Raw genomic sequence first — 23,512 nt, forward strand, 5'->3', positions numbered from 1 at the left:
CCTTCATATAGTTAATAATACTATATTATATATTTGAAAGTTGCTTAGAGATTATATCTTAAAAATTCTTGGCATAAGAACAAAATTTTTATAACTAGGTGTGGGGATGGATATGAACTAGACTTATTATGGTGAGCATTTCACATATATACACCTACCAAATCATTATATTGTGCATCTGAAACTAATAAGATCAGTTCAGTTCAGTTCAGTCGCTCAGTCGTGTCCGACTCTTTGCGACCCCATGAATCACAGCACGCCAGGCCTTCCTGTCCATCACCAACTCCCGGAGTTCGCTCAAACTCATGTCCATCGAGTCGGTGATGCCATCCAGCCATCTCATTCTCTGTCGTCCCCATCTCCTCCCACCCCCTATCCCTCCTAGCATCAGACTCTTTCCCAGTGAGTCAACTCTTCTCATGAGGTGGCCAAAGTATTGGAGTTTCAGCTTTAGCATAAATCCTTCCAATGAACACCCAGGATTGATCTCCTTTAGAATGGACTGGTTGGATCTCCTTGCAGTCCAAGGGACTCTCAAGAGTCTTTTCCAGCACCACAGCTCAAAAGCATCAATTCTTCAGCGATCAGCTTTCTTCCCAGTCCAACTCTCACATCCATACATGACCACGGGAAAAACCATAGCCTTGACTAGACGGACCTTGGTTGGTAAAGTAATGTCTTTGCTTTTTAACATGCTATCTAGGTTAGTCATAACTTTCCTTCCAAGGAGTAAGCGTCTTTTAATTTTCTGGCTGCAATCAGCATCCGCAGTGATTTTGGAGCCCAAAAAAATAAAGTCTGACACTATTTCCACTGTTTCCCCATCTATATCTAAACAAAAAACACCTGTTTCTAGGTCTACTTTTTTTTTTTTTTTCTTTTGCAAGGAAGGTGAACTCAAGAGAGTTAAATGACATGCTCAGATGCCCATAGCTAGAAAAGAGCAGAGCTGGGGCTGGAACTCAGGCTCATCTGGAAGTCAGAGTTATTGGGAGAAGGTAGCATAGCAGCCTGGCTCCCCTCAAAACCATGTGAACTTGAAGCCTGCCTCTCTACTGACAGCCAGGCAGCCCTGTGTGAGTTTGTTATATAATCTGTATGAACCCCAGTTAGCTTATACGTGAAGAGGGTGTGATAGTTACTTTGTGCTATTACTGTGATTGAGATATTTTTTAATGCTTGCTTGCCAAAGAACACTAGGAATATTTCCTATCGTTTTTAAGAGTTGAATTTATTACTCATTGCACTCAGGGAAACGCATACCATGGGAAACCCTGGAGGTATGTCAGTGAGGAGGTATTAGAAAATATTATTAAAGGATTTGTTTTTTTGTTAGCTGATTGCGGGGGTGCTCAGGAAACCAGAGTTCATTCTACAAATGTATATCTTTGTAAATCTTATTCTTAGAAGGGCAGACCAGAGGGAGGCTAAGGCTATAATCGGCAGAGGTTCTAAATGGCCAGAATGGCTGTGTGTCCACTGTGGCTTGGACGATGTTCATATTTTGTCTGTGTTTAGACATGATTAAGGAGTCTTGCTCTTGTCTTCGTACACTGTGGTCACAGAGGGGCCTTGTCTGATGCTGATGTTCTGAGAACTTGTTCATGTTTATGTTAAACAGAAGAACACCAAGGCCCAGTGATAGTACCAAGGCCATCAATTTCCCAGGTATAAACCACCTAGTCATAGTGCTGGACTCAACTGGTGTTCCAGTCACTGAGCCATGATTTTTATTGTGTTCTCCCACACTGTCAGCACTGGACCTCTGAGTCACAGTGAGACAGATAGCGGTGTTTTGAGGTGGAGACATTTGGAGGAAACTAAAAGACAGATGTCTCTTCAAGCGCAATGACTTCTTTTCTTCCCCAGCTTCAGGCATGCTGCTGCTAAGTCGCTTCAGCTGTGTCTGACTCTGTGCGACCCCATAAACGGCAGCCCACCAGGCTCCCCCGTCCCTGGGATTCTCCAGGCAAGAACACTGGAGTGGGTTGCCATTTCCTTCTCCAATGCATGAAAGTGAAAAGTGAAAGTGAAGTTGCTCAGTGGTATCCGACTCAGGCTCCTCCATCCAGGGGATTTTCCAGGCAAGAGTACTTGAGGGGACTGCCATTGCCTTCTCCAGCTTCAGGCATGACATTTCCATGAGGTCAAGTGTATTTCAGCCTGTGGAGAATTTCAGAAAGAGCAAAGAGGGGGCTGCAAGGTAGAGGGCCCATCCTGGACTCTGCCTTAGCTTCCTTCCTGCAATAGAGGTGTACTCTGCACTTACTGTGAGTCAGACCTGGGCTTGATGCTGTGTGACACCCACCACCACGTGGAAAATAGACAAGCAAAGGATCACGCTGAGAAACGGGGTAAAAGAAAACAGGGTACCACGAGGACCACTGGCAGTCTAAGCAGTGGTTCCTATACTTTGCTGAATATTGGAATCACCTGGATCTTTAAGAAATGTGTGACTAGATCCCCTGCACTAATCTAATTCATCTGGGATACCACTCGGATCATCGAGACTTTTAAAACTCCCTGGGTGTTCAAATGTGCAGCAAAGTTGGGAAACCATTGGTTTAGCCCATCCACCCTTAAAGTTTGGGGTGGAGGGGCCGGGGTCACAAGGCTGTTTAACCATATGAAAGCTGCGGTCCCTCATTCTAGACACTTGGATTTAGATATAAAATCTGAAAATAAATTTCGAGGGGCTTTCAGACCCTAGGAAGAAAATCTGGGAATTCCTCGAGGGAGGAGGGTTGTCTGGTGAAAACCCCCCAATCGGGGTGATATGAGCTCCCTGCAGAATGGCGCTGGCCCTGCTCTTTCACAGAAGCCCCGGCATTCGTGTCACCAAACCTAGCTCCCGCAGGGAGGTAAGCAGCCACCGAGCGGCCGCTGTGCGCACGTGTGAGAGTGTGCCCGCCGGCGTGCACGCGCGGGGCCGCCGGCGAGCGTGCGTTTCCGTTCGGGAGCCGGGGCGGCCTCCGGCTACCGCCGCAGCAGCGCGCCGGGCGCCCCCTCCCGCGCAGTCCCCTCCCCCGGTGGCTCTGGCTCGCCCTCGTCCCTCCCCCGGCCGCGTCCGCCGCCGCCGGGTGCGCAGGGCGGCGCACGGCACGCGAACCCCTCCTGCAGGCGCCCGGGCGCTGCTCGAGCGCCGAGCCCCGGGCGCGCGTGGCGCCCCCTCCCAGGCGCCTGGCAACGATGAGCCGAGACGCGGGGGTCGCGGAGAGCAGGTGAGCGCAGCCGCGGGGCTGCGTGGGGGTCGGGGTTTGGGGAGGAGGACTGGCAGAGCGGCGGTGGGGTGCGGCTGGCGCCGACATCGCCGCGAGAAGGGGCTTCGCGGTCTTCAGCACCCTCTACGGCGGGCTCTGCTTTCCCCGTTTTCCGGACGGGGCGGGGGCTCCACTCCCGCCCCGGCATCCCCGCTCGAGCTGCACAAACAAAGCACCCTTCGGTGGCGGCGCCTGCGTGGCGCGGGCACGGAGCGTGGGGGTAGCGACTCGCCCTGCAGCCCGGACTCCGGTGCCCTCGCCGCCGGCAGGCCCTGGGCGGCCGCACCTGGGCCGGGCGGGCGGCGCCGGGGTCGCGCGCAGGTGCTCGCGCGGGAGGCGGTGGCGCGCGGCTCCGAGGCCCCGGGCGCCCGGCCCGGAGGCGGAGCTACGGCCGGCGCTGCTGCCCCCTGCCGTCGCGGCTGCCCGGCGCCCGCCCCGCGGCCCCTCGGCAGCGGCGGCGCAGAGGCGGCGGCAGGTGGGCCCGATTTGGCCACATCCAGCCGGCGGCAGCGGCTGCGGGCGGCGGGCCGGTGTGGAGGGGCTGATCGCCCTGCGGCATCCGCTTTGCTCCCCGCGCGAGCGGACTCGCGCCCTTCCCGCCTCCGCGCTGACTCCCCGCCCCCCTGGCCGGCTTCTGCTGTCCTCGTCTGCTCCCATCTCTCGAGCTTCAGCTCTCCGGATCCCCTGCGCCCACTGCACCCGGGTCGGGGAGGACTTGGGAAGTTTTTCTGAACACCACCGGCGCTTTGGCCCCTTGACTTTCAAATGGTTTTTTGAGCCGAGGGCGGGATTATTTCCGTAATCCCCTTTTGTCCATGCGTGGAACACCCCCATTACCCCCCTGCGCCAGCCATCTCTTCTACGCTTCCATGGGGCCCTAATACTGTCTTTAGCACAGAAGTCACGAGATCAACATTGCTTTTAGGATATCTGCTATTACTGTGAAGGTAGCGAATGCCTCTGTTTTTCGTCAGCGTCCCACAGACCTTTAAAGGCAGCCTCTTTTCACGTGGGAATGTGTATTCAGAGCTGGTTTGGGCTATGGTGGTCGAGTTCTCCAGAGCTCTCATCTGCAGAAGCAGACTTTTGGCATTGGATGCAGTTTCAGCACAAGACACGTGACGGCTTGTTTGTGAAATGTATCCTTTAGGTAATCCTCTCATTGCTCTAAGCACATGCAGGAAGCCCGCCCAAAGCAGTGCAGAAACGCTGGGCAAAGATTCAGACTCTGCAGAGAACTTGCTTATGGGACAGTCCCTGCCACATAACAGTTTATACACGATCAACTAGAAAATACGGAGTTTGAAAGTGTTCACGACTTCAGTGTTTCGTGGATTATTCGTTGAACATTAGGCTCATATTCTTTTAGGAAGGAGGGAAGGCTTTTTTTTTGTTTTATGTGTGATTTTTTTTTTGTTTCTGTTCTTTAAAACACTTGCAATCAGGAAGACAGTGTGGAAAGGTTTGTTGTGGCTAGGTTCTGCTGTTGAATTTCTTCACATTAGCATTAATAAAACCCCACTAGAAGAAGAACTGGGTCCACTTGGGTCATCAAAAACATTTCCTTAGTGGTGGTCAGTTAGCAGGAAGACTTGCAAATTGTGGTTAAAGAGAATTTTGAATCAATCAAATATAGCAAAAGTTAAGTTTTGTTCCAAAAGAAAAGGGGAGTGAATTGAAGTATAGTGTGTGAAATTAGCATGCACGGTTATTTACACAAACAAAGCAGAGCTAACTCAACTTCTGCTTACTCCTTCCTAGTTCACTTCAGTTGCTCAGTCTTGTTCGACTCTTTGTGACCCCATTTCTCTGATAAATGGGTCCTCCCTACCTCTTTACATAAAAACTTGCTAGGCCGCAATCGCTGATCTTTCTGGTCTCTTCAGGAAGACTTACTGAGTCATTTGCACATTTCAGTGTGGCAGCAAAGTCTGTATAATTGTGTGTCAAACAAGGAGGGGGGTGTAATTCTCAGTAAACTGTAAAGCACCCTACAGATGTTTGCTACTGTTACCTGTAATTTTTAGTAGCTGCACAGTATGCCACTCTGATACTTAGCCATTCCCACATTTTTTGCCATTTAAAATGTTATTACTGATTTTTAAATACGAAGGAGGTCTCTATATCTAGGGACTTCCCAGATGGCTCAGTGGTAAAGAATCTGCCTGCCAATGCAGGAGGTGTGGGTTCAATCCCTGGTCCAGAAGAATACCATGGAGAAGGAAATGGCAACCCACTTCAGTATTCTTGCTTGGAAAATCTCATGGACAGAGGAACCTGGTGGGCTACAGTCCATGGGGTCGAAAGAGAGTCGGATGTGACTTAGTGACTCAGCAGCAGCAACTTTATATCTAATTACCACATTGTTTCTGTCATTTATCCAGTGAACCTTTTGTTTTTTAAATAGTGCAAACTATATGCCAAACAATGTGTTGCTGAGGATGTGGAATCCTTTGCTGTACACACACACACACACGCACACACACTTCTCTTGTTCTTTAGTTCCCAAGAGTTATAAATGACTTACAAAGTACAACGTGCATGCGTGCTCAGTTGTGTCTGACTCTCTGCAACCTCGTGGACTGTAGCCTGCCAGGCTCCTCTGTCCATGGGATTTTCCAGGCAAGAATACTGGAGTGGGTTGCCATTTCCTGCTCCAGGGGATCTTCACTATCCAGAGGTTGAACCTGTGTCTCTTGCATCTCTTGAGCAGCACAATAAAGCCATTAATTTAGGTGTGCATCAGAGCAGGGCTCAGGGAGGGGAGTAGGGAAGGGATCCCTTCAACTGGGCTGAGTAATGGGAATCACCCCACCCCATCCATTCCCAGTCAGGCCAGCTCTCCTTCTTGCCTGCCCTGGGCACTTGTGATTTCATTCTTTTCCCTCTTCTTCCTCCTCCCCTCCTTGACTCCTCACTGATAGGAGTGTTCCAGTGGCCTCCTTTCTCCCTTAAGCCAGCACAGTTCCAACTTTTCCTCCTGGTCCCACTTCCCTTTGGAGTATAGGATACAGAGATTTCATTGACAGTTAGTTATGGGAGAAAGAAGAAAGTAGACCTTGAAACTGTTCACCCCAATTCCTGTCACCCCACCTGCCATTTGGGCCATATCCCAAATGCAGTCATCTCTTCGCTTTGCCCCCTACCACCCAGGGCCATTTTCCATTCATAAATGTGGCCCACAAAACTAAAGTCTTATGTACTTTTCCTTCCCCAAGATGCTGAAAACCCTTCCTTGAAGTGTATGTACAGTCGTACCGAAAACACAGCATCTTAAGTGTACAGCTGATACATTATCACCAAGTGAACACGTCTGTGTAACTACCACCCAGGTCAAGAAATAGAACATGGCGTCCTAAAAGCCCCCTTCCTTTTCCTCCTGCTTTCCCATCCCTTCATCCCAAAAGGACCAGAGATAGTTTTGCTAGTTTGTAAGCTTTATAAAAGTAGAATCATACAGCATGTGCCCTTTTGTGTCTTACTTCTTTTGTGCTGTTAGGCTTGTGAGATTCATCCTCTCAGTTGTGTGTAAGCAGTTTTGCATTCTCGTGGCTTACAGGACTCCCATTTTATGACAGAATCACATTTTGTTCATCCATTTTTCTCTTGATGAACATGGCAGTTGTTTCCAGGTTTTGCCTGTTACAAGTAATGATGTGTGAATCCTTTAGCCTTTGATATCCAAAAACCTACCTGTTTGACCACTATTTTTTTTTTTCCTACTGGTATAACTGAAGAAAAGGAGGGGAGGGAATAGATGAAGGAGCCAGCCTGGAGGGCTAGGCCTGTGGATTTTTCACCTTTGCTGGTACTAAATGTTTTCCGAAGCTTTTAAGGCTGTGCTCTCATTCTGGGACCTGAACATAGAAGAAAAAAGGGATGGGATGGCTTATATCCCAGGTGAACTGATTATCGGTGGTGGTTATGGGATGCTTAGAATAAAGGAAACTGGGTGATGATGGGTAACCTGCCCAGCTTGGGAAGTGTCCCTTGGGAGAACTGACAGCTGGTGGCTCATGATGCCCACACCTCTCCTCCGCCTTCCCTCACCTGTCTGCCACTTTCCCCTATGGAGTCCTTGACTACCCCTCCCCACCCCACCTCCTCCCCGGCCCCAGCCTGGTCCCAGAGGGCTTGGAGTACAGGAAATCCTTCTGGCCCTCTGCAAGGGGCTGTGTAGTTGGCTTCCAGACCTCATGTCTGTGAAGACAGTTTCCTTGGAGTATGCTTTAAAGTTTCCTAGCCTCCTGAGGGTGTTTATCATCTGGTACTACAACTTCTTGGGCAGGGAGGTCTGGCTTTTGTGGCCTGGAGACTGAGATTTTCTTTGGGGAAATGCTTGGACCTTTTGGGGTCAATGTAGGCAGTGTGTGAGCCTGTAGGCTATCAGGGTTGCACAGGGTCAGACATTCCCCATGAGAGATGTTGACGACAGCAGATTCTGGAACCCTGCGTTGTTGACTTCCTCCTTTGCGCTCAAACTTCAGATCTTCCCAAGAGGGAAGATTTAGAGACCACTCCGTGGACCAGACGATCTCTATTCAGCCATTGGCTTGGTTACAGAGCTGGAGTTTCTCCACCTTCCTGTCTTTCCTCATCTCCTCTGATCACACTTGCTTTCCCCCTTTTCCTGGATCTTGATCAGTTCCTTCCTGCCTCAGACAGAAGCTGTGTGACCTCTACTCCCCCTGGCTCCAATTCTTCTCTTGCCTGTTCCTGCTTGTCCTTTGTGGCTGAGTTTAAATGTCACTTCCTCAGGAAGCTGCCCTCCCACCCCCCAATTCTTCAATCTTAGACAGCACTTCCTTTCTCAGATGCAAGTAGACAGTCTTCCCCATCAGGCTGATGGGTTCTTGAAGCTACAGCGCCATGTGCTTTATTCAGTCATGCCTGGCACATAGTCCATCTGTGCTTGTTAAATGGATGAATTGATGGGTAAACTAGGAGACCTGAGACAGGTTGTAAGATTGTCTCTGCTTCCAACTTGCTGTGTGATCTTGAGTGTTTATTAGTTTCACCTCTGCTAGAGCGCATCTCTCCCTCTGTAAAATAATGCTTCAGACTCGAAGATATTTATAGGTTCCTTTCCGTTTCAGTTTTTTCTAACAGTGAGAGGATCCTGAGGGGTGGTAGCTTTCTCTGAAAATGCAAAAGCTGACCTTAGCATTGAGGTTTAAGTGGTCTTAAGTTTCAGCCTGTGTTCTTAGCATGACAGCTGCATTCTTCCCAGTTCACCATAGCCTGCTCTGGGCTAAAATGATAGCTTCTATTGCTTTTATTGTGCTCTTCCCACATCACATACATTTTATTTCCTGATCTGTCTTCTCTTCCATTAGTGTGCCCCTTGGGACCAGGTTCCTGTTTCACGTGTCACTTTTATATCCCCTCCGCTTATCACAGCAACTGTGAGTTGATTTCAGTTGATGAAAAGAGACCTGTATTATAGAAAATAGTATTTTCATCAACTTTATTCTCTGGAAAGTATAACTATTTTATGATTATGCAGATTAACTTTAGTTTGTGACTAATATAAACTCTTTTCCACTTTCTTAACCCATTTAACTTTCTTTGACCTATTTCCTGAAACTGGATAGGGGCTAAAAGAAGTAAAACACTAGTTTGTTTCGTTCTGGTGAAGAGTTAGAGGAGGATTTGGGCCTCATTATAGGTTTGTGTGCACGCATGCTCAGTCACTTCAGTCCCGTCTGACTCTTTGCGACCCTATGCTATGTAGCCCATCAGACTCCTCTGTCCATGGGCTTCTCCAGGCAAGAGAATTGGAGCGGGTTGCCGTGCCCGCCTCCAGGGGATCTTGCTGACCCAGGGACTGAACCTGTATCTCTTGTGGCTCCTGCATTGCAGGTCAATTCTTTACCTGAATCGACCCATTATGGGTTTAATTATGCCTAATAACTTTTTATTACTTACTGCAAGGTGACTCTAGTTGAGAATTAACCTTCACGGACAGTGGCACCTAGGAACGGAGACTAGAAAGTGTCAAGTGTTTTGACTTTACCTGCCCGGCGGGATTCTAGGCTTTTTGTTGTGAAATGTACTGATAAAAGCTTGGGCTCTGCCGTCAGATGGACTGGGTTTGTGGATAAGTTACCTAAGCCTTGTTTCCTCATCTGTGAAATGGGGATGATACTAGTTCAGCATCAGGCACTAAAAAGTTTGTTGCAAAGAGCCCATTGATGCCTGCCAGGTCCTTGGCTTGGGTTCAGGCACACAGTAAATATTAAAAAAAATATTAGTTATTATATTATGATTTAAATATAATAAAATATTATATTAGTAACTATATTGATATATAATAATATATATTTTATATGGTGTGCTGCAGTCCATGGGGTCGTGAAGAGTTGGACACAACTTGGCAACTGAATAACAACAACAATTATGGTTTTATTTTCATTTTGCTGCTGCCGCTGTTGCTGCTAAGGCACTTCAGTCGTGTCCGACTCTGTGCGACCCCATAGACGGCAGCCCACCAGGCTCCCCCGTCCCTGGGATTCTCCAGGCAAGAACACTGGAGTGGGTTGCCATTTCCTTCTCCAGTGCATGAAAGTGAAAAGTGAAAGTGAAGTTGCTCAGTCGTGTCCCACTCTTTGCGACCCCATGGACTGCAGCCTACCAGGCTCCTCCGCCCATGGGATTTTCCAGGCAAGAGTACTGGAGTGGGGTGCCATTGCCTTCTCCAATTTTCACTTTAAGGATTGTTAAAATCTTTAACTGGAGAATTATTACTGATGGAGCCAGATTTGATTGAAACCCTTCTGGCGCCTACTATCCACCTGTCCAGGCTGCAGTCAGGCCCAGGCGCAGAGGTGGGAGAAAGGCTCCCTCTGGTTGGATTTTACAGTGTCAAGATGCAGGTTTTTCTCCTCGCACTAAGGGAAAGAGACCGGTACTAGGCAGGGCCTGGGAGCTGGTAGACATAAGGCATTGACATTACACCTAGTCATCACGATTGAGTCAGGATAAAAATGTAAGGAATTTTGAAAGGGATACTAAGTAAATGTCCACTTCCATTCCCTACTGATCTTCAGCCCCTAAATTACACTGGGAACACTTGGAATGGGTCCTCCCTCTCCATGATTACTTTAGTTTTCCTTTTAACAAACCACATGGAAAAGCAGACAGGAAGAAGATGTAGGGCACTAGCATCCGCGTGGTGTGTCAGAGAGGAAGAAAATCTTCCTCCACCCTTCTGGGTTCTTCTGGTCTGAGGATTTAATTGACATGTGTCAGATTAACAGGAGAAAAACATGCAAAAGTTTTAATAACTGGTATACATGGAAGAGGGGCTTTCCAGGTGGTGCTAGTGGTAAAGAGTTCACCTGCCAGTGCAGGAGACCTAAGAGAGCCGAGTTCGATCCCTGGGTTGGAAAGATCCCCTGGAGGAGGAAATGGAATATCTCCAGAGTTCTTGCCTGGAGAATCCCAAGGACAGAGGAGTCTGGTGGGCTGCAGTCCATGAGGTTGCAGAAGAGTCGCACATGACTTAGCGACAACAGCCATACATGGGAGATACCAAGGAAAACTTCGAGTAACTCTCCAAAATGGCCAGAGCCCTCACCTTAAATACCGTCCTCAGCAGGCAGACAAGGATGTTGAGGGTGGCGAGAGTCAGTCTGGGAGGTCCCCAGGAAGTGCATAGTAAGCCCGGGTGAGGTTGTCCTGAGATTTCAGTCCCTGCCCTTTCACTGATAAGATACAGATTTGGACACCCTTACACATGGAGATTTCCCTTACAAATGTTAATGTTTCTTCCAGAAGGCTAGCTCCTGCTGGGTTTTCAACTCTTTTGCTTTGCCTGCTGTTTCTTAGAGAATAACCAGCTTAAAATAATTAATATGCCAAAGAGACATATTTTAGGGTAGCAGATTCTGCTGCCTCTAAAGCAGATTCCCATACAGTGCAAGGGCTCTGTGGGTCTCCTGGGTTGCTTCCTCCACCGGGCTGTGTCTTTGGTGTTGCCCAGTGGGTGGCTCCTTCACCCCAGGCTAAGCCCCTTCCCCCATAACTGTTGGGTGTTTTGATGCAGAGAGCTGACCCTCTACCCTGTAGCCTCATTACATGGTGAAATAAAGGTTTTCCATGAAGGTTTTCTGGTTTTTAGCAGAAGTTCTGATATCTGTGCACGTGCATGCACATCTGGAAATAAAGATAAACAGCTGTAGAAAGGGGACTGTGAAAGGGACAGTCGAGGGAAGTTTGTCACTGTTTTAAGCAGATATATTTTGTACAATAAGGATGTCTAACTCTTAATGCAAGAGATCTCTTCAAGAAAATTAGAGATTCCAAGGGAACATTTCATGCAAAGATCGGCTCAATAAAGGACAGAAATGGTATGGACCTAACAGAAGCAGAAGATATTAAGAAGAGGTGGCAAGAATACACAGAACTGTACAAAAAGATCTTCGTGACCAAGATAGTCACGAAAACGTGATCACTGACCTAGAGCCAGACATCTTGGAATGTGAAGTCAAGTGGGCCTTAGAAAGCATCATTACGAACAAAGCTAGTGGAGGCGATGGAATTCCAGTTGAGCTATTTAAAATCTTGAAAGATGATGCTGTGAAAGTACTGCACTCAATATGCCAGCAAATTTGGAAAACTCAGCAGTGGCCACAGGACTGGAAAAGGTCAGTCTTCATTCCAATCCCAAAGAAAGGCAATGCCAAAGAATGCTCAAACTACCACACAATTGCACTCATCTCACGTGCTAGTAAAGTCATGCTCAAAATTCTCCAAGCCAGGCTTCAGCAATATGTGAACCGTGAACTCCCAGATGTTCAAGCAGGTTTCAGAAAAGGCAGAGGCACCAGAGATCAAATAGCCAACATCCGCTGGATCATGGAGAAAGGAAGAGAGTTCCAGAAAAACATCTATTTCTGTTTCATTGACTATGCCAAAGCCTTTGACTGTGTGGATCACAATAAACTGTGGAAAATTCTGAAAGAGCTGGGAATCTCAGACCACCTGACCTGCCTCTTGAGAAACCTGTATGCAGGTCAGGAAGCAACAGTCAGAACTGGACATGGAACAACAGACTGGTTCCAAATAGGAAAAGGAGTATATCAAGGCTGTATATTGTCACCTTGCTTATTTAACTTATATGCAGAGTACATCATGAGGAACTCTGGGCTGGAAGAAGCACAAGCTGGAATCAAGATTGCTGGGAGAAATATCAATAACCTCAGATATGCAGATGACACTACCCTTATGGCAGAAAGTGAAGAGGAACTCAAAAGCCTCTTGATGAGAGTGAAAGAGGAGAGTGAAAAAGTTGGCTTGAAGCTCAACATTCAGAAAACAAAGATCATGGCATCTGGTCCCATCACTTCATGGGAAATAGATGGAAAAACAGTGGAAACAGTGTCAGACTTTATTTTTTTGGGCTCCAAAATCACTGCGGATGCTGATTGCAGCCATGAAATTAAAAGACGCTTACTCCTTGGAATGAAAGTTATGAACAAGCTTGATAGTATATTAAAAAGCAGAGACATTACTTTGCCAACAAAGGTCCGTCTAGTCAAGGCTATGGTTTTTCCCATGGTCATGTATGGATGTGAGAGTTGGACTGTGAAGAAAGCTGATCGCCGAAGAATTGATGCTTTTGAACTGTGGTGCTGGAGAAGACTCTTGAGAGTCCCTTGTACTGCAAGGAGATCCAACCAGTCCATTCTAAAGGAGATCAATCCTGGGTGTTCATTGGAAGGACTGATGCTAAAGCTGAAACTGCAATACTTTGGCCATCTCATGCGACAGGTTGATTCACTGGAAAAGACTTTGATGCTGGGAAAGGTTGGGGGCGGGAGGAGAAGAGAGAATGTGATGGCTGGATGGCATCACCGACTCTGTGGACATGAGTTTGAGTGAACTCCGGGAGTTGGTGATGGACAGGGAGGCCTGGCGTGCTGTGATTCATGGGGTCGCAGAGAGTCGGACACGACTGAGCGACTGAACTGAACTCTTAATGCATGTTCTCATCAGTCCAGTTCAGTTGCTCAGTCATGTCCCAACTCTTTGCAACCCCACAGACTGCAGCACACCAGGCTTCCCTGTCCATCACCAACTCCCGGAGCTTGCTCAAAATCATGTCCATCGAGTCGGTGATGCCATCCAACCATCTCATTCTCTGTCATCCCCTTCTCCTCCTGCCTTCAATCTTTCCCAGCATCAGGGTTTTTCCAATCTTCACATCAGGGGGCCAAAGTATTGGAATCAGCATCAGTCCTTCTGGTGAATATTCAGGATTGATCTCCTTTAGGATTGACTAGTTTGATCTCCTTGCAGCCCAAGGGACTGTCAAGATCTTCTCCAGCACCACAGTTCAGAAACATCCTTCTTTGGTGCTTAGCTTTCTTTATAGTTCAATTCTCACATCCATACATGCCTGCTGAAAAAAACATAGCTTTGACTAGACAAACCTTTGTTGGCAAGCTAATGTCTCTGCTTTTTAATATGCTGTCTAGGTTGGTCATAGCTTTTCTTCGAAGGAGCAAGCACCTTTTAATTTCATGGCTGCAGTTACCATCTGCAGTGATTTTAGAACCTTCAAAAATAAAGTCTGTCACGGTTTCCATTGTTTCCCATTTGTTTGCCATGAAGCGGCAGGCTTCAACAGTACGTGCACTCTGAACTTACGGATGTACAAGCTGGATTTAGAAAAGGCAGAGGAACCAGAGATCAAATTGCCAACATTCGTTGAATCAATGAGAAAGCAAGAGAGTTCCAGAAAAACATCTACTTCTGCTTTATTGACTTCATCAAAGCCTTTGACTGTGTGGATCACAACAAACTGGAAAATTCTTCAAGAGATGGGAATACCAGACCACCTTACCTGTCTCCTGAGAAATCTGTATGCAGGCCAAGAAGCAACGGCTCGAACTAGACATGGACCAACAGACTGGTTCGAAATTGGGAAAGGAAAATGTCAAGGCTGTATATTGTCACCCTGCTTATTTAACTTATATGCAGAGTACATCGTGCAAAATGCCAGGCTGGTTGAAGCACAAGCTGGAATCAAGATTACTGGGAGAAATAGCAATAATCTCAGATACGTGGATGACACCAACCTTATGGCAGAAAGCGAAGAACTAAAGAGCCTCTTGATGAAAGTGAAAGAGAAGAGTGAAAAAACTGGCTTAAAGCTCAACATTCAAAAAACTAACATCGTGGCATTACATGTTCTCATAATTACTTTTAAATTAAAAGGCGCAATGACTGCATTGTAAGGGTATGAGTCTGGAGAAGAACGATGCAATGGCTGGCTTGTTCTTGTATGCATTTCATTAGGAAACAAAACATTTCCTAATTTCAGGCTTACCACCACTCTCTGACCTTCTGAGCCAGAGGTTAAGATTAAAAAATAAGAGGACTTGGGTCTGAAAAGGAAAATGCATAGTTTTTGTGGGACATGGAGCTTGGGAAATACCAAATACTTGGGAATGTTGATCAGAAAAAACCTTGAGTCAAGGAGGTTTTTAGAATCTGGAGGCTCCTGACTCACTTGACTGAAGAGAAAGGAAGGGACTAGCAGTTGGTCTGCGGCTTTTGCTCTTCTTCCTCAGTTTACTCTCACTGCCAGGATTGGGGTCAGCCGGGGAAGTGGTGGGGAGAGAAGGGAGACATGGTACAAGGGGCTCTGAAGTCCTAATGGCCTAGGGACAAGTTGCTCCTTTTCTGTTAGCTGTGTGACCTCAAGGAAGTTAATGAACCTCTCTGAGCCCCAGTCTCTGCATTTGTCAAATGGCCTTCATAGTCTTATTGGGATGATTCAATGAGAAAATCCAGAAAGATTTGAAACACCCATAAGTGCAAATAACACCATTGTTGTTTTCTTCCTGGTTTTTCATTTATTCATCCAAGATTCTGATTTGATGGGCCCAGAAAAATGTTTTTTAGAAGGCACTCTGAGAGTTCTAATGTCTTCAAGTCCACACCTTGTGAAATGCTGTTCTTGGGGGATAAGGAGCAGTTTGGGCATCATGGTGGGGGGCAGGGCTGTTACTTATATGCACAAACTCTACGTGTCCATGGGGCACACAAAGCTGAGCTGCACGCCTGCAAGGCTCCTGGCCGTGACTCTTCAGGGGAAGGTGCAGAGGGTGGTGCGTATGTGTGTGTTATGCAGGGTGTGCTTGGGACACTGAAGAACATTCCCTCTGGGGGAGCAGGAAGGGTAGGCGACAAGGGAGCAGGGTGAGCGTCCACGTGTGTGGTGCCAGGGAGCTCAGGCCAGGAAGTAGTGAGAAGCCACAGAAGGGCAAGACATGGTAAGGTCTGGCAGACGGACAGACCAGGAGAGTGAGACAGTAATTGTGCGAGAACCAGTGAGAGAGCGAGCTTGCAGGCAGGCAGAAGCGGTGTGCAGTGAGGTGGGGAGAAGTTTGAGAGATGGGTTGGAGGAAGCGGGAGGAGTCTGATTGTGCTGCTTGCCGAGAAAGAGGGAGCACGAGTTCTTGATGACTCGGAGGTTCCAGTTAGGTGACCTGGTGATTCTCTGTGAAGACAGGTCGGCAGGAGCAGGTTTTCTTGGAGAGGAGAGGGGCAGGACTAGCTTGTGCTGACTGTAAGTAAAGTGCTGAAGTGACCCTGGGGCCTTAAGTACCTGGAACTCAGGGAGGAGGCCTGGGAGGGGGTCAGAGATCTAGGATCTGAAGCTTTGGCCTGAAGGCGGGCCTGAGGCAGTGTGTGGAGGGCGCTCTGAGGTGGTCCTGGGACAAAGTGGATCGCCAGGAGCTGATGGAGTTGGGAGATGAAGCATCTGGAGGGGGGAGACCAGGTGAGGGGCCCTGGAAGCTACCACGGAGCCTGTCACCTGCTTCATTGGAAGAAAGGTGGTCCCTCAGGATGGAGAGGGCTCCTTGGTTTTGCTGGGCAGGGGTCCTCGGTGCCTCTAGCTCGAGTGGTTTCCGTACGTGGGAAAGAGCAGAAGGCTGGTGGCTTTGAGTCTGGGAGAGGACGGGGAGTGGGAAGCGAAGATGGGGAGTTCTCCCTTGAGACCTCCCGTGAGACTAAGCACGGCAGAGCCGGGGTGGGGATGCAGACACCAGGTCAGGCGGTGAAAGGACCAGTTAATTGAATGGGGAGCTGTCCAGGCCCTTCATTTCCTGGAAGTACTCTATCTGAGGGAGGAGGCTGGAGAAGCAGGTGAGAAGACCTCTGGAGGAACCAGGAGGAGGGACTGGAGGCCAGCGTGGCGGCGGGAGGTGGATGGATGTGCTGGAGACGGGGATGGGGATTCAGCGCAGTGACCCTGTGCGCGGTGCTGCTGGTGCCCGATGCTGGTGGTACCCGGGGTGTGAGCGGGCTGGCAGGGCTTCACCTGCACACTCCAAAGCCACCTGTCTCCCTGTGGTTTTGAGTCTGGCTGGAGTGGGAGTGAGGGGGCAAGAAGAGCCTTGAGGGGGGAGAGAGTTATTCCACCTGCCAACATTTCTGTAGAAACATAGTATGATCATTTTGAAGACTTTCATAATTATTTGTATAAAATTAGTATGCGTTTATAAAACTGTTTTTCTTTTCTCGTTCTAGTGATGATCACAATGCCTCTTCAGAAGAAAAAGGTATGAACTCTAAGTCAACGTTGCGTAATTGAAAAACTTAAGCTGCACTGTGTGGAAATTTGACTTTTTAGAAAATGATTTCTGTATTCATTTTATTTATTGGCTGCAATTGCCTCGTTACATTCATGTAGTCACCAACTTACAGAAATATGTTGAAATAATCAATAGGTTAGGATAATGGGATAATGACAGTTTTTCAGAATTTTCTTTAAGATTATTTGTCAACAGATATTTAAAACAATGAAATGTAAAGAATTCATACCTTTGTGGTTTTTGTAAGTTAAGAATAGAAAACAAATGCTCTTACATCTCTTTCCTTTTAAACTCTGGCTCTAATGTTCTTTTTAACCTTATTTTAAATTCAGGAGAGTAAGAATAGAGAAGCATTGTCAACGAAATTCTATAATTGTTCTAGGCACGGGTAGATATTTTCTTTAATACTTGAGTGTTATCACCAATTACTGATGCTTAATGAAAATAACAACACCTAATTCTATCCCTGAAACTGGGCCAAGTTAAACCTCTGCTATTAAAAGAAGGTCATGGGTCGAGGTTTAGGGGTTGCTGAGGCTTGAGTCCCTTCTCTCAATTTCTCTCTCTGACCAGCAAAGTACTGGCGCCTTCCTTCCTTTCATATTGTCTCTTGTCTACAGTGGTCAATGTTTGCATGGTCCTTCCTTGTCCTCACACATGCTATTGGCTGGGACTTGGATCTTCCTCTAACTTCTGCAGAGTGCCCATCACACGGTGGGCAGTAAGTCAGTGAAGGTACAGTAGTCTCTGTCTGCGCCGAGGAGAAGTAGTCAACCAGTAATCGAGCCCCTTCTGTTCACCGCCTTGGCGTGGGTGAATGTTCCAGACAAATGAAATGGAAGAGTGCTAGGTCCTGTTCCATGAGCCATCTAATTGAGCATGGCATAAACGCAGATGAGGGCCATGGTACCAAGTGGCAGTCCTTCCCTCCACAGAAATACTCTTGCTCTAGTTGATTTTGTTGGTAACTTCTGCACTAGCTACCCCTTCTTCTCCTTTACTATATCTCCATTCCCATCCACCTACATTGGCCTCAGCTCTTATCATTTCATAGCTGAATCTCTGCAGTGGAGTTTTAGACTCTCTGGAGTCTAATGCATCCTGAACAACAGCAACCTCCGTCCCCTGCAAAGTCCACCAGCGTCTTTGGGAATACCACGGCCCATTTCAGCTTGAAGCACTCTTGTAATTCTGCATCTTCGTCTCATTCCCTGTAGGAGAACCATCCCCCAAGGCCAGTTCTACTCAATGCGTTTGAGGTCCTCCCTAGTCTGATCCCAAGTTATCTATGTCATTTCACTAAATCGGTGATGGTTGTTTGCATGAATTGACTGTTCAGTGGGAAAGGACTCTGAGTCTTTTCTATAGTAACACCGTTGTCTGCTCTTCAGTTACAAAATCTAAAACCAGGTGCTTTTTTTTCCCTTTCTGGTGTCAAGTTACTTAATCACCAGGGATGTTTTTAGGGAGCGGCTAAGTTGACTGACTGACTTCACTTTCACTTTTCACTTTCACACATTGGAGAAGGAAATGGCAACCCACTCCAGTGTTCTTGCCTGGAGAATCCCAGGGACGGGGGAGCCTGGTGGGCTGCCGTCTATGGGGTCACACAGAGTTGGACACGACTGAAGTGACTTAGCAGCAGCAGCAGCAAGTTAATCAAACAAAGAGTGCCACTCCTTTAGCACAGGACTGAGAGGTTGCCAGGGACCCAACCAAAGGTCATTATAAAGTTTATTGGCTTTCTGTTTGCCTTCTCTTGGAAAAGGCTTAAGGTTGCTTAGTCTAAATCTTTTTTTCTTTGAGAATATGGCCTTGCTTACCATTGGTAACTGGGTGTTAATTTGACTTGCAATGCTGCTTTGGGTTTAAAGAGGTGATTCAGTTTATAGAAGAGAATACTTCTGTTATTTTTGGTTTAATGATTTTTTACAAAAATGAACACAATCTTCTATTTTATCCTTGTATTTATACTACTAAACGTGATTTCTTTCTTAAAATTTAGATTGCCCCAGCCCCAACCTAGATACTTCAGGGGACTCTAAATCAGGTAAGAGATATGACTAATATTGGTAAATGCCCAAATGAAATTTTTATAAACTAATCAATTCATTGCAAGATAAATAACAATTTATTTTTCTGTTTTACTTTAAGCAATCTGCATGAAAGATAGGAACTTTCATCTTTCTACTTGAAAGAGCTGATTAAGTTTTAAACTTTCATGGTTACCTAGCCTAGTGAAATGAGTAACTTAAAATTTGGTGATGAAGCTGTACTTAATGAAACTGAGAATTTATCTGACCATTTCCTAGATTGGTTTCACTAACCTGATACAGGGTCCTCTGTGAGCCAAGCCAGGTGGTGGATACTTGGCTGGGGTATTCCTGGAAGGTTTCCCTGAGGAGGTGACGGTTGACTGAGGAGGTGATGAACTCTGAAGGATGCATTGCGGTAACAGGGCAAAGGTGGGGACAGGAGTTATCTGAGTTCAAAAGACTTGCAGGTGTAAATGTCCCCATGTGGGAAAGTGCACAGTGCTTGTTTGTAGAGACTGAAGGTCAGATGCCTGGAATCAGCGAGGGGAAGGGTTTCAGGACCAAAGTATGTCTGTAGAGGCAGTTGGGGGCTAGATTGCATAGGACCTTTGGATTACAAAATCTTTTCTCCAGAGTGGATGTACAAATGGCCAATAAGCACATGAAAGATGCTCAGTATTATTTCAGGGAAATACAATTCAAACCCACAGAAAGATGCCACTTCACATCCACTAGGGTGGCTACAATGAAGAAGATAAGAACAAGAATTGTCAAGGATGTGGAGAAATTGGAACCCTCATACACTGCTGATAGAGGGCTCCCCAGTGACTCAGTAATAAAAATCCTCCTGCAATGTAGGGGATGCAGAAGATGTGGGTTCAATCCCTGGGTTGGGAAGATGCCCTGGAGAAGAAAATGGCAGCCCACTGTAGTATTCTTGCCTGGAAAATACCACCAGAGGAGCCTGGTGGGCTACAGTCCAAAGGGTCACAGAGAGTCAGACACGATTGAACACCTACACCCACCCACCCTGCTGATAGGAATGTAGATTGACACAGCCACCTGGGAAAACAGTTTGATAGTCCTAAATAGTTAAAGATAATTGCCATTTGACCCAGCAGTTTCTCTCCCGTGTATTTAGCCAAGAGAAATGGAACCATATCTCTACAAAAGAACTTGTGCATGAATGTTCACAGCGGCGTTATTCATGATATTCAAAGTTGGAAACAACCCAAAAGTCCATCAGGTTTTAAACGCATAAACAAAACATGGTGTACCCATTTGTGTTTGTTTGCTGCGACTGCTGTAAGAAAGTGCCATAGACTGGGGATCTTAACCAGCGGAAGTAGGTCGTCTCACATTCTGGAGGCTAGATGTCTGAGTCAGGATGTTGGCAGGGTTGGTTCTCTCAGAGGACTAGGAGGGAAGGTCTGTTCCAGATCTCTTTCCTGGCGTTGTAGGTAGCCATCATCGTGATCTCATGATGTTCTCCCTGTGGTGTGTCTCTGGGTCTGAATTTTCCCTTTTTGTAAGGACACCAGTCATCTTGGATTAGTGTCCACCCTGATGACCTCATTTTGCTTAAAGGTAAATACTTCTATGAAGACTGTATCTCCATATAAGGTCATTTTCTAAGGTACTGTGGGTTAGACTTAAAAGATGAAGTTTTTGTTGGGGGGACACAATTCAATATTATAACACCATACAGTGGAATATTATTCAGTCATAAAAAAGAACGAAGTGGTGATACATGCTACAACATGGAACCTTGGAAACATGCTCAATGAGAAAAGCCAGGTACAAAAGCCCATATATTGTGTAATTCCATTTATGGAATCTGTACATTTATGGAATGTCTAGAATATGCAAATCTATTTAAGCAGGAAATAGAGTATTGGTTATCTAGGTCTAAGGGGAATAGGGAGATGGAAATGATAGTTAAATGTACAGTGTATTTTAGGAGATGTTGAAAATGAAAAATTGATTGTTGTGATGAATGTACAGTTGTTGCTTAGTTGCTCAGTTGTATCCGACTCTTTGCGAACCCATGAACTGTAGCCCACCAGGCTCCTCTGTCCATGGTGCTTCTCCAGGCAAGAGTACTGGAGTGGGTTGCCATGTCCTCCTCCAGGGGATCTTCCCAACCCAGGGATCAAAACCAGTTCTCCCTCATTGCAGGCGGATTCTTTACCATCAAAACCACCAGGGAACTGTGAATATGTGAAAAGCCATTGAGTTGTACACTTTGAATTATGTAGTGTGTGAATTAGATCTCAATAAGGTTTGGGCTTCCCTGGTGGCTCAGAGGTTAAAGCGTCTGCCTCCAATGCGGGAGACCCGGGTTCGATCCCTGGGTCGGGAAGATCCCCTGGAGAAGGAAACGGTAACCCACTCCAGTATTCTTGCCTGGAGAATCCCATGGACAGAGAAGCCTGGTAGGCTACAGTCCACGGGGTCACATAGAGTCAGACACGACTGAGCGACTGAACGGAACAGAATGGTAGGTTGTTATTGGGCTTCCCTGGTGGCTCAGAGGTTAAAGCGTCTGCCTGGAATGCAGGAGACCTGGGTTTGATCCCTGGGTTGGGAGGAAGATCCCCTGGAGAAGGAAATGGCAACCCACTCCAGTACTCTTGCCTGGAGAATCCCATGGAGGGAGGAGCCTGGTAGGCTATAGTCCATGGGGTCGCAAAGAGTTGGACACGACTGAGAGACTTCACGACACGACGATGAAGGTTGTTATAGAAAAATAAATAAAGTATATCAGAAGAAAAAAATCCGAAACTTGTCATCCAGAAAAAAAATCCATGTTTTCTTGAAAAAACTTAAGCTCAATCATTTCTGTGCCCAGGGCCGTGCGTCCCAAACCATTTTCTGGGATTGTGGTTTTTGTATGCTTGATTTACTCCTGTGATTAGGTTTATGTGCAACAGAATATATTTAGGACAGACAAGTAGCAAAAGTTGTCCCTCTAGTTTGTTTCCTTGCCCTTGTCATTTCTGAAAACAGGGCCACCTGGCAATCTTGTTGCTAGATGGGAGTTTTTATATCTGGAGGATTAAGTATATTTCCCCCTTTTTCATCAAGCTAACTTTGTACTGGTCTGATGATTACATCAGTTATTTTTATGAGATTTCTGTGTTCCTTGTGACTGAAGAAGAATGGTCCCTAAAGTTGTGCGAAGTACCCTTTGGTTTAACGTCAAATAAAAAAGTAGGAGAACGATGGTTTCGTAATATGCAACCAAAGTGAAGATTAGGAGACCGCAAGGACCGCTGTCTAAGAAAGGAGGAGAGAGCCTGCTGCCAACAGTGTCTGAAATTGAGAGGAAAAATGTTTGAATGCAGAGTATAGTAGATAATTCAGATTCTCGAGTGAGGGGAGAGACCCTTCAGGTCAGAGTGGGCTGAAGCCTTCTCAGCTGGCTGAAGGGAGGCTGGTCAGGAAGTGTAGGTGGGGATCCCCTGGCGGTCTGGTGGTGCAGACTGCACACTTTCGCCGCTGAGGACCGGGCTTCTAGACCGGATAAGGCATGGGACTTGGGATTTCAGTTTGCCTGCTGTCACATTCCCTCTGTTCCCTTTCTCACCTTTCTGTCCTTCCTTTCAGTTTTTTTTTTTTTAGGTTTATCTTTTAAAGTTTTAGCCTATTTTTAGTGGAATGAAATGGGTGAAAGAAAGGGGTGTAGGTTTTGTCTGCATCTGGGCTGGCATTCAGGACAGCTGGGTGTGGTGAGGGTGGAACCCATCAGGATGAGAAAATGAGAAAAGAGACTCAGAGTTGGGGGCTGTTTGCATGCTAGCTTCCCCAAACAGGGATCCTGCTGCCAGAGCTCTAACCTACAGAAACATAGGAGGGTTTAGTGCTGGTGGTAGCATGCTTGGGCTGGCCTGTCACTAGAGTTTAGGAGTGTGACCTGTTAGTAAAAATCGCTACCCCTTAAAAATTGTGACTACTGTGTATGAGGCCCCGGGCTGGTCACTCTTCACAGACATCTTACTTAGTTCTCAAATATGTGCCATGAGACAGAAAAATGGTTCTGGGGGCTTGAGGGGGCTTGCAGGGCAGGGAAGCAGAAATAGAATCAGGAGTCTTAGACCCCAAACCAGAGGGAAGGTGAATTGAAGACTTCACTTCCCAGGGACCTGGAGCAGAAGGTGGGCCTCACCTGGGGCTGGTCCAGGCAGAATTACATCCCTGCAGAGGTCCTTGGAGCTTCCTAGGTGGCACTAGTGGTAAAGAAACCGCCTGCCATTGCAGGAGACATAAGAGACACAGGCTCAATCCCTGGGTCAGGAAGATCACCTAGAGGAGGGCACAGCAACTCACTCCTCTATTCTTGCCTGGAGAATTCCATGGATTGAGGAGCCTGGTGGGCTACAGTTCATGGTATCTCAAAGAGCTGGACACGACTTAGCACGCACGCACGCACTCACACACGCAGAAGTCCCAGACTGCTAGAGGGAACTGGCAGAGTAAAGACATGGTAGGGGCTGCTCGGTTCTTTAAAGCTGGGCAAAGCATTTGTTCATTCACACATTCATCCTCATGGAGCATCTGTAGGGATGGGTGTAGGGGGATCAGGGTGGTGAGACACGGCCTCAGT

General features: G+C 46.9%; 1 protein-coding gene across 1 annotated transcript in view; it reads left to right on the top strand.

The window, feature by feature from the left end:
• Positions 1-1,264: 1,264 nt before the first annotated feature.
• Positions 1,265-23,512, top strand: part of LOC129551831 (uncharacterized) — a 44,072-nt gene continuing 21,824 nt past the window's right edge. Inside the window, exons 1-4 of the mRNA XM_055420148.2 lie at positions 1,265-1,280; positions 2,870-3,221; positions 16,806-16,837; positions 18,876-18,920. Coding sequence (XP_055276123.2) covers positions 1,265-1,280; positions 2,870-3,221; positions 16,806-16,837; positions 18,876-18,920 — 445 coding nt within the window. The remainder of the gene's footprint in view (positions 1,281-2,869; positions 3,222-16,805; positions 16,838-18,875; positions 18,921-23,512) is intronic.

This window comes from Moschus berezovskii, chromosome 1, assembly GCF_049115385.1.
Source record: "Moschus berezovskii isolate FMDL1 chromosome 1, NW_MosBer_1.0, whole genome shotgun sequence".
NCBI lineage: Eukaryota > Metazoa > Chordata > Mammalia > Artiodactyla > Moschidae > Moschus > Moschus berezovskii.